At 36.0% G+C, this 11727-nt stretch overlaps 1 protein-coding gene across 1 annotated transcript in view; it reads left to right on the top strand.

Moving 5' to 3' along the window:
* The window catches only part of Smc4 (structural maintenance of chromosomes 4), a 32578-nt gene extending 21665 nt beyond the window's left edge, over nt 1–10913 (top strand). The window contains exons 16-24 of the mRNA XM_051198779.1: nt 1172–1324; nt 2360–2486; nt 6820–7009; nt 7744–7888; nt 8125–8298; nt 8994–9176; nt 9295–9527; nt 10185–10368; nt 10570–10913. Of these exons, the coding sequence (XP_051054736.1) occupies nt 1172–1324; nt 2360–2486; nt 6820–7009; nt 7744–7888; nt 8125–8298; nt 8994–9176; nt 9295–9527; nt 10185–10368; nt 10570–10722 (1542 nt within the window). The 3' untranslated portion in view covers nt 10723–10913. The remainder of the gene's footprint in view (nt 1–1171; nt 1325–2359; nt 2487–6819; nt 7010–7743; nt 7889–8124; nt 8299–8993; nt 9177–9294; nt 9528–10184; nt 10369–10569) is intronic.
* Nucleotides 10914–11727: the final 814 nt, after the last annotated feature.

Genomic DNA, 11727 nt, shown 5'->3' on the forward strand with positions numbered 1-11727 from the left:
ATTTTCTGTTATATGAATGACAACTATTGTGTTGAGTGCTTTCTGGGGTGCAAAACACAAGAATTAAAAAGCATATACTTAAAGAAGAGTGGTGTCACAGTAGTAGAGCAGTAGCCAGCTTGCTCAAGACACTAGGTTTGATCCCTAGCACACTATTAGAAATGAATAAAAAGTGCATATATCTTTCAACTAGTACATTAGTATCATACAGCTTTTTCATAATTTAGGCAGTTACTTAATAACATTTATTTCACATAATTACTATGGTTTCTTGAGTTTCAAAGTACTTCCTTCAGGTATTTCAAAGGCTTCTTATCTGTTTCTAAATTTTACTTTTAAAAGCTTTGGGGGTCTGGGTGGGTAGGTACAGAGTTATAAAATCAGCCACCAAGGTGTGTTCTTAGCCTGGATTTCTTTTTCCAAAAGGTGCATTAATTTCTCCCCTCTATTTTGAAATTGTTGCTATCCTTCCACTCAAACATTTGAATGCCATGTTTTCATTAAAATAATAGGTGTCCACGTCTTAAACTTTAGTAGTGGGGGTGAAGTGGGTTATTTGGTTGTATGTCTCCCTGTGTTAGGCCAGACTGGCCTCAATGTCATAATCTTCCTCTCCAACTTCTGAGTAGCTGAGAATCCACATGTGTACCACTACTTCTAGCTTTTACTCTAATTTTTAATATTAGAAGTTTGGGCTTTTTCATTCCTATTTTTGTTCGGTTTTTGTTTGTATATACAGGTTTTAACATCTCTGCACCATGTATGCCTGGTGGTCAAGAGAGGGTATTGGGTTTTCTGGATCTGGAGTTACAAGAGGTTGCAAGTCACTTTATAGTGGCTGGGAATCAAACTGGCCTGCAGGAGTGTTTGCTTTGCCATCTCTCCAGCCCTGGGTTCTTTCATTTTATAAACTAACTTCGAACTGAGTCTTAGAGGGCAGACAAGATGGTTGAGTGGGTAAAGGCCCCTTCTACAAAGCCTGGTACATGAGCTCAATCCCTAGAAGAACCAACTCCCACTCCCATAGGTTGACCACTACATTTGATGTACATGCCAAGGCATAATATGTCTGTATACATACCACAATGTGAAAAATATCATTTAAGAAATTTAGGGGGGTAATATTAGATCCTTGGAGAAAATTTCAATTTTTTTTTCTCCTTTTTTGAAGGTAAATAAGATGGAATCCCAGTTGGAAAGGCACTCTAAACAAGCAATGCAAATCCAAGAGCAGAAAGTACAACATGAAGAAACAGTCATTAAGTTAAGGCATAGTGAACGAGAAATGAGAAATACACTAGAAAAGTTCACTGCAAGCATCCAGGTATCGTGGTTGTGTTATTGTTTGAATAAATTCAGTAGCAACTGGGAAGAAGTCTTTGGGTTTGTTTCTAATTTTGAAAAATAAGGGATGATTATTATTTTCTATGCTAGAAATATGACTGTGCTTAGCAACTACATTACCAATTATATTATCACTCCTTGAAAAGTGGCCTGTTTTCTTGATATGAAAAGATAATACATACCAATTGTTTTGTTTATTTTTATCAAGGTAAGGTCTTACTATGTAGCTCTGGTTGTCCTGGAACTAACTCGGTAGACCAGGCTAGCCTCAAACTCACAGAGATCCTGCCTGCCTCTGCTGCCCAAGTGCTAGGATTAAAGGCATACACTTACAGGCAGCAGACAGTTGTTTCAGTTTTAAAACAACATTGAGTAAACACCTACAGTTTAACCTTCAACTACAGTGCATAAGCTTCAATGTTTATAATTTAGTTGCATGCAATGTATTTGTGTGTGTATATATATGTGTGTATAGAGACTATGTACATCTTTTTAGTGTCATTAACTTTAATATCTAAATTTACTTGATTTGCCAAGTTTCATGTTTCTTTTTTTTTTTTTCTCCTCCTCCCCCCCCCCCCTTGGGGTAAGGGATATTCAATACAGGGTTTCTCTGTGTAGCTCTGGCAGTCCTAGAACTTGCCCTGTAGACCAGGCTGGCCTCAAACTCACAGAGATTTGCCTCCCGAGTGATGGGATATAGTGATATTGTAACACACACATTTGATAATTTTTTTAAGATTGGTTCCTGAATTACAATTAGTTGTGTTTCATTGTTTTAAAGCACTTCTTGCCTCATACAAAAATGTCTAAATATTGGTTCTAACTCATTATCCTTGTAATGAATTTGTAGACATTTTTTTAACTGATCATTTTTATATGCATGATATTTTCTTTCATTTTTTTGTATTTTAAATGAATATAAAAATTTGGTGTTCAAAGAAATATTTGTTGTTACTAAAAACTATTGACCATATAAATGCTTCTTTTTTTTTTTTTTTTTTTTTTTTTTAAGGGTTTATCAGAGCAAGAAGAGTATTTGGCTTTACAGATTAAAGAACTGGAAGCTAATGTGGTTACTACAGCCCCAGATAAAAAGAAACAGAAATTGCTAGAAGAAAATGTTAGTGCTTTCAAAAAAGGTATGAAAATAAATTCTTAGGTAACGCCTTTAATCCCAGCACTTGGGAGGCGGAAGTAGGCAAATTTCTATGAGTTTGAGGCCAGCCTGGTCTATGAGACAGGCTCCAAAGATACACAGAAATCCATCTCCAAAAACAAAAAAGAAAGAAAAATTTGGTAGGATTTTTTTTAAATTACAGTACTCGAGCAGTTTGTAGAATAACAAATTAAGGTAAGTCACTTGCAAGTGTATTTTGCTGATTTAATTTAGCCTTTGGTATTATTGTTTAATTCACACAAGTCTATAAATTGGTCTCCAAATTCATTTGACAAATAAAAAAATTAAAACATTAAGTGGTTTGTATAATTTCAGTCACATGGCATATGGTGATAGGGTCATAATAGCATGCATGCTCTGATTCTAGAGTTCATGTACTTAATTTTATGCTCAGTAGTATAAAATTAAAATTAACCTGCACCAAAAAAAATAAAAAATAAAAGTAACCTGCACAGGAATTCTTTAGGGTTGTTATGATTAGAATACTAGATTGTGGGCTAGAGAGGTGGTTCAGTGATTTCAAGCACTGATTGCTCTTCCAGACAACCTGGGTTCAGTTCCATAACTCCAGTTTCAGTGGATCCAATGCCCTCTTCTGATCTCTGAAGGCACTAGGCATGTGTTATGTACATGCACACAAAAACCCATACACAAAATTTATAAGAAAATAATACATTTAAAAATCTAAGAATTTGAAGAAAGTAAATTACTTATAGAAGAGCACACAACAAATACACAGTAAAACTACTTATTTGAAGACTTATTAAAAATCCTTTCCTCAACTCTTAATACATATCTGCCAAAATAGCAGTTTTAAGAAAGAAAATTTATAGGTGTAATTGGCTTTGTTGTCTTTATTAGAATCCCTTGGCCAGGTAAGTGTGTATATATTATTTCTATGTTGGCTGCAAGGTTATGCCATAACTCTCTTCTAGCCTAGCCTCACAGGATCTTAACTATTAAGCACAGAATTATTTGGGTTTTCCTTATATCCTTCATAAGGAATCACTGAATCCCTGTCAGTGTCTGGTTCATGAGCCTACGAAGGCACTATTGTCTTCCCTCTAACCCTGATGAGAGATTCAGCCACAGTGGGTGCACATATGGTGCTGTAGAGGTGAAAGCAATAGGCTCACCTGAGCTCAGGAATTCAAAACCAGGCCGGGCAATATAGTGAGAACCCCATTGTGAAGAAGGTTTTTCAAAAGACAAGTAATAAAGAATTGATTATTCAAGTAAATTCTCCCAGAATAAGAGAATTGTCTTCCTAAACACAAGAGATTTAAAAAAAAAAGTGAGTCCCAGCGATTGAACTTGGGTCATCAGGTTTTGGTGTCAGGGACCCTGTTTATACCACATACATTTTATATAAATACATGTGTTCAACAAATAATAAATGTACAGGTCTGCTGTATCCATCAAATATTCACTTAAAACAACATTTTACAAGTATGTGGCCATGTTTATGTTAGTTTTGTTGTTTCTGTGTATTTTCTTTTTTGTTTTTGAGATGTGCTTTCTCTGTGTGACAGTCTTGCCTGTCCTGAATTTCACTCTGTAGACCGGGCAGACATAAAACTCAGAGAACCACCTGCCTCTGCCTTCTGAGCACTGGGATTAAAGGTGTGTACCACTACTACAAGGCTGTTTCTATTTTTAATGTCAAGGCATTTATTTGGATAACATCTGCTGTGTACTAGGTTTTGTACTGAATGCTACTGAAAATGATAAATTCAAATTTTTTTCAAGTATTTTACATTTAAGATGAGCAGAAATCTTTGAGCAGAAAATCAAAGAAATGTGAGTGTTGAGTATATGGATACTTATCAGAAAGCCACTCCAAGCAGAGTGTGGCAAAGTAAATGCAAACATTCTGAAGGGTGGCTATTCCAAGTGTTCAAAAACACAAGACAAAATCATCATGGCTAGAATAAAGAAAGGAATAATCCAGATCTGCTGGTGTTTCTGAGTGGAATAAAATGCCATTGGAGAATGGCCTGCAGACAGGAGACATAGTCTTTTCTCACAGCAATGTTGGAGATTATCAGTAAATTCTGATAATAGACAATGAGTATTAAATAAATATTAAGATTGTTGCTGGATGGTGGTGGGCAGTGCATCTGCACACCAGAAGAGGGCATCAGATCCCATGAGATTACAGTTAGAGTTTTGAGCTGCCATGTACATGCTAGGAATTGGACTCAAGACCTACCTCAGGAAGAACAACCAATGTTTTTAACTGCTGAGCCATTTCTTCAGCCCTAAGTAACTTTTTAACTCTTGAATTTATCCATATTTTTAGATGAACATTGACTATACATAAATATTTAAGGTGAATTTTTAAATAAAGCCTTCAAAATTACAGGCAATATATGCAATTTTCCCCTTCCTATATAAGTTGGAGACTTCAGTCTCACTATGTAGTTCAAGGTGCATTTGAACTCTTGGTCCTTGGGTCAGCTCCAGAGTATTATAGGAGAATGCCACTACACTGTAGTTACCCTTGAATTTCTGATAGACATTACTAATGATACTGTTGTGAGATATTTTGATTGCACTGTGATACTCCTCGGATTGCCTGTAAAGTTAAACTCTAAATCAGGGGTGGAGAAATTGACTAGCTAATTAGAATTAACCATAAAGAGGCTAGGCATCTGGGTAGAGAAGACAAAGGAGGAAAGGGCAGGGCTACAGTTTGATACAGTTTTTTTCAGACGAGGAAGTGGTGCATGTCTTGTGTCCCCAGCCAAAAGGCAAAGTCAAGCTGGTTGCTTCTTCTCTGTTCTAAAGGAGGTATTCACCCTCACATCTGACTTCCTAGTCTTTTTTGGTAAATAGAGTGATAGAGGCTTAGTTCAAACCTACAGATAGATCACTGGCAGCAACCTAAGTGGCCAGCAGGCTCTTACTGGGGGCCATGAGGCCGTAAACAATAATTAAAATGTCAGTGGTTTCTTTTGCAGCTGCTAAGCTGAGAGAAAAACTACATTGGTGGGGCACCAAATGTAGTCTGACTTTCTTTTGGGCTACTAACTCACGAATAAGGACACAGGCTTATTAATTATGAAAGCATTTTCCCAAGTAGCTCTTATAACTTAACATTTGTGTGGGTTTTTTTTTTTTTGTTTGTTTGTTTCGTTCTGTTTTATTAACCCACATTTTGCCACATGGCTCAGTTACCTTTCCTCTGTACCATATGACCAACTTCTTCAGTATCTCACTGGCCTCTCTTAGTTCACAGTGTCTTTTCCCAGAAGTCCAACCTATTCTCTCCTGCCTAGCTATTGGCCAGTCAACTCTTTATTAAAGCAATCAGAAGGTGCCTTAGGCAGAGACACGTCTTTACAGTGTACAGAAAGATTATCCTACAACATTACAGAGGATGTGAGGTAGATAATTGAAAACAAGGAAAAAGATAAAGAATCTAGGAAAAGATTCAGCTACATGCCAATTGCTTTAATGATGGGGCAGATACATTGGAGCTCCCAAGCACACAAGCAACCTAATGGAAATTAAACCACAATGATCATATCACAGCAAGTAAAATAATTCCATCAACAGATTTGTTTACAAAAGTGATTGCTAATGTTTAACTGTATATGTGTACTGTCATAATGGATAGATTATGTAACAGGGTAATGGGTTGTTTATATAAGTTCCTAGTTCCATCAATGAAGAATAATTTCCGATGGACAGTGGTGATGCATATCTTTAATCCAGCATTTGGGAGGCAGAACTCTGAGTTCAAGGTCAGCCTGGCCTATAAAGCTACACAGAGAAACCCTGTCTCAAAAAAAAAAAAAGGGAAAGAAAAAGAATAATTTCCATAGCTTCCATCTTTCAAAAGTTGTGCTGTATCTGTCAGCAAACATGTACTCTACCTAATGTAGTCCACGTCATCAAAATTAGTCACTTTTTATACTAAGGAACTGACTTGCCAGCAAAAGCAGGGCATTTGAACATTTATGTCTTCTATACTGCACAGCTAACTTAATTTGACCTAAGTAAACCTAGGATATCATGTTTTTAGAACAGGGAAGATCCACCAATCATCTTGTATCCTTCCTTCACTTTATAATAATGTGAAGGATTATTTAATTAAGCAAAAGGAAATACCCAGTTTCTCCAGACCTGAAAACAAGCTAGTCTTATGGCAAAAGTCATGTATCAACCATTCAGTGAAATGCTTTAAGAAAGGTTGAGAAAGTAAAACCATCAAGAAATAAATGTGTTGGAGAAAAGAAATGTGTTGAACATAGAAAAAAGAATTAAGCTGTGTCATTTTTTAATTTCAGAATATGATGCTGTGGCTGAGAAAGCTGGTAAAGTAGAAGCTGAGGTTAAACGATTACATGATACCATCATAGATATCAACAACCGAAAACTCAAGACCCAACAAAACAAACTGGATATGATAAATAAGCAGCTGGATGAATGTGCTTCTGCTATTACTAAAGCCCAAGTAGCAATCAAGACTGCTGACAGGTAGTGTATGAACTTCCCCTGCTTGCCCTTGCCCCTGCCTGGGCAGTGCAAAGAGTAGTTGATGTTGCATTGGGTGTTAGTTATTAAATTTCACTCTCATTATCCAGCAATTCTTTGAGAAGGAAAAAGCTTAAAATGAAAATTTATCATTTGACTAATTTAAAAAGAAACAACAAACTGGTAAACAGGGTATGTCTTAGAAAAGTTGGAGTATCATAACCCAGTTGTTCAGGGCATAGACATTAGTCTTGTTTCTCTAGCATAGAAAAGTAGATATACCAGAAGTAGGTACTAGAAACAGGAAGTGGTAAGAAAAAAAGTTAGATCAAATCTTTTATAATCATTTTTTTTATTTATATATCGATTACCTGTTGCTCTATTTGCCTAAAAGTAAAAAACTAGGAAATCATTTGTTAGAAGCAGAAAGTATGCTTGAGATAGTTTTATAAAAAGAAACAACTCACTGAACTGGGCATGATGGCACATGCCTGTAATCCCAAAACACCAGAACCCAAAAGGCAAGTGAGTTCCAAGAGAGAGGTTTCAGAAAAAAATCTTGTTGGATGTCAAAAGAGTTTTATAATCTAATAGGTAACTGCAACAATGTCTACCAGATGCTTACATGAGGAGGCTTAATGGAAATTTTCATTTAGTAAAACATACAACTAAGGATGATTTGGTAAATCACAAATTTTAAAACCACATTAAATATCATAAATTGTTTGCTTCTTTAGGAATCTTAAAAAGGCACAAGATTCTGTATTGCGTACAGAAAAAGAAATAAAAGACACTGAGAAAGAAACAAATGATTTAAGAGCAGAACTAAAAAATATTGAAGACAAAGCAGAAGAGGTCATAAAAACTACAAATACTGCAGAGGTAAGATTTGTTTCTATGTTGCAAAACAGATGACATTTGAAGCAACAAAACTGTTAGTGTGAGTTAAAATTTTCCTAACTATGAACTAAAGTGTATAACAAAATATGAGAACTTTCTGTACACCAAAGTTTTTATTAAAGTGAGAAATGAAGTTGCTAACAATGTATGTAATGTAAAGATACCTATCTATTTCAATTGTGGAGATGGTATTTGTCACTATTGTTCTTGATTTTTAGGAGTCCCTGCCAGAAATCCAGAAAGAACATCGTAATCTACTTCAGGAACTAAAAGTTATTCAAGAAAATGAACATGCTCTTCAGAAAGATGCACTTAGTATTAAGTTGAAACTTGAGCAAATAGATGGCCAGATTGCTGAACATAATTCTAAGATAAAATACTGGCAAAAAGAGGTGAGATTACTGCCATTTAATTAATTTTAGAGCTTTTCTGAGGGCAGGAAAGGTAATTCTGTGATTGAGAACACTTGCTGCTCTTGTAGAAGACCCAGGTTCAATCCCTAACACCACGTGGTAGATCACAACCATCTGTAATTCCAGTTCCAAGAAATCTAACACCCTCTCCCATCCTCCTAGGACACCAGGCACACGTGGTACATATACATGCAGACAAAACTCTCATACCCATTTTTTTTATTTTTTTAAATCTTTTTGTTTTGTAGGAGTGGGTGTTTTTTCTGTTTTGGGAGGTATATTGTGATCCTTTATTCCATAATTTTCATTTATAAGGGATATAGTAGATACATTAAAAATTAGTAATCATTAGAATAGTGCAAGTACCTCCTCAACCCAGTGCTTATTTCCCAAGTAGTCATGTTTCATTCCTCTACTGTTTTTGTGGCTATCATTTTTCATGTTTTGACTTAACAAGCTGGGAGCTGGAGAGCTAGCCCAATGCACCTGCAGCTTTTGCAGAGTATCCATAGCTTGGTTCCCCACGTCGACATCAAATGGCTTGAAACCAACCACCAAGCTCTTACAGGATCTAATGACCCTCTTCTGGGGTCTATGTCACCTACAAACATGGCATGCACACATATACACAAGTAAGAACAAATTCATCTTTTTATTTTCTCAATTCTCCTTAGATTTCAAAAATAAAATTGCATCCTATAGAAGACAAGCCTGTTGAGATGGTATCAGTTCTAAGCCCGGAGGATCTTGAGGCAATTAAGAATCCAGATTCTATAACAAATCAAATTGCACTTTTGGAAGCACAGTGTCATGAAATGAAACCAAATCTTGGCGCCATTGCAGAATACAAAAAAAAAGTAAGAGTGACTTTTTTCTAATAGGAATTTTGCCTGGTCTAAATTAAGATCTTTGATTTTGCATGATGAGAATACTAATTCTCAGATTTGTGTATAAAACATTTTACAATCTTCACAGGAAGAGTTATATCTGCAAAGAGTAGCAGAATTGGACAAAATTACTTCTGAAAGAGATAGTTTTAGACAAGCATATGAAGATCTTCGAAAACAAAGGCTGAATGAATTTATGGCAGGTTTTTATGTAATAACAAATAAATTAAAGGAAAACTACCAGATGCTTACATTGGGAGGAGATGCTGAACTAGAGCTCGTGGATAGTTTGGATCCTTTTTCTGAAGGAATCATGTTCAGGTTTGTAAGATTTTAATACTACATATTTTGTAAATCCTTAGTACTACTTGGGAGTGTGGTATAAGGGTTAGAACTATATATTCTTTTATTTGGTAATAAATACTAACTCATGTACTTGTGAGTTTGCAGAATAAAATGTATAAAATGTATGTAAATTGTTATACAATGTCTAGTTCATCTTTAAAAAAAAAAAAAATTTCAAAGCCAGATGCAATAATGGGAGCAGAAACAGAGCTCACAGGCCAAGTAGGCAGGCTTATGCAGCAGTGAAATGGCTGTCAGACACTAAAAACTTTTTCCTCTTAACCAATTTTGCAATTAAAAAAAAAAAAAGCAGCTAGCTTATTGTTTAAATCTTAAAATTATGGTAGATGCTCCTAATGTCATCTTGCGATAACATTTCTGTAAAGTAACTAGATATAAAAAGGCCAACAGCCAGGCCATGGAGTATATGTAATCCCCAGCACTCCACTGGTTAGGCAGGAGGATCACAAATTTTAAGAAAAATAAAAGGTCATTACCTACTGAGATCACCCTCCCTATTCAGAAAACTAAAATCTAAATATTTGTGAAAAGCCACATACAGATTTAGCAAGGAAAAGTGGTTGGTATTTACTATGGGAAGCATTGTCTAAGTTTTAGCCATTCTTATTTCAGTGTTCGACCACCTAAGAAAAGTTGGAAGAAGATCTTTAACCTTTCAGGAGGAGAGAAAACCCTTAGTTCATTGGCTTTAGTGTTTGCTCTGCACCACTACAAACCCACTCCTCTCTACTTCATGGATGAGATCGATGCAGCCCTGGATTTTAAAAATGTGTCTATTGTGGCATTTTACATATATGTAAGTAAACCTGCAAATTTTGTGTTTTATATCTTGCTGTCAGGATTTTCATTTTACCCAAATTCCTTTCTATATCAAACACTTTCATGAATTCTTGCTGTCATTATGTTAACCATCTAAGTCAGAATTATTGCCCACAAACTTTGTGGAGTAATGTTTGCCTATTTATTATGACTTAACTGTTCCTCTTTTTCTTTTTAGGAGCAAACAAAAAATGCCCAGTTCATAATAATTTCTCTTCGGAATAATATGTTTGAAATTTCAGATAGACTTATTGGAATTTACAAAACATACAATATTACAAAAAGTGTTGCAGTGAACCCAAAAGAAATTGCATCTAAAGGACTTTGTTGAACTTGTTTATATTGAAGATTCTTCAAGTTTAATTTACCTTGATCTAGTATGTCTAGGTTTTTATCTGTAAATAAGTATTAAATTGTATAAAGTACATTTTTCTAAGTTGTGTGACAAATGGTTTCTGTTTTATTAGTGATAATGTCTGAAACAATTGTATCCATTTCTATGTTATAAAATGAGTCTGGCTGGTTTTTGTTTTTTGTTTTTTTTACATAATTCTTTCGATTCCTTGGGAATTTCACATCATGCAACCCCATCCTGCTTCCTGCTTACCTCCCAGCCCCCCAAAAATATTAAAAACAAACCGAAAATAACCATTTTGTTCCTCTGTCCTTCCAACATGTCTTAATTCATCCATCAAGAGCTGCAGTGTATCAGTTTACCCTTTTGTCCAATCAGGCCAACAGCACATTGCAGCAAGTTGTTCTGGTCCAAGGCCTCTTGATACCATCACTGAACCCTTATCAAAATTGTTAGTATGGCCTGCCCTTGGGGTTCTGACAGAAACCCTTGGCTATAACAACAAAAAGGGCCCTGCCACCCACCCACCCCTCTGCCTCTCCTGCCCCCAGAGGCTGTCCTCCTGCTTTTCCCATTCACTTTCCCCCAATAAAAAAATCCACCACCCAAGTTCTGCATCATGGTGTCTTTTCTCTCGCACATTGCTTTTCAAAATTAAAACAAATTCCTCTTTGCTGTTCTTTGAATAATGGAGATAACGGGTTTTGTTCTCTAGGACCAATCCCTCCCTTCACATGTTCCAGTAGATCAGATTGGCCAGATGCCTAGGTCTGAGTGATAGCTGAGCTGATAGGTTTAGGCCACTGGGACTGACCCTCTTCCCCCAGGAAGGGCAGAGCCAGGTCTCTCTAATTCGTAGCCATGCCATTCAAGGCCATCTTTTCCATGGGGGACAGGTGTCTAGAAAGGAACAAGACCAGAGAAGGTGTTTTGGTTTTGTGTTCAGTCAGGCAGGCCTTATATATTATATAGATCATGGAC

The sequence above is a fragment of the Phodopus roborovskii genome, unplaced genomic scaffold (assembly GCF_943737965.1).
Source record: "Phodopus roborovskii unplaced genomic scaffold, PHOROB, whole genome shotgun sequence".
NCBI classification, from domain to species: domain Eukaryota; kingdom Metazoa; phylum Chordata; class Mammalia; order Rodentia; family Cricetidae; genus Phodopus; species Phodopus roborovskii.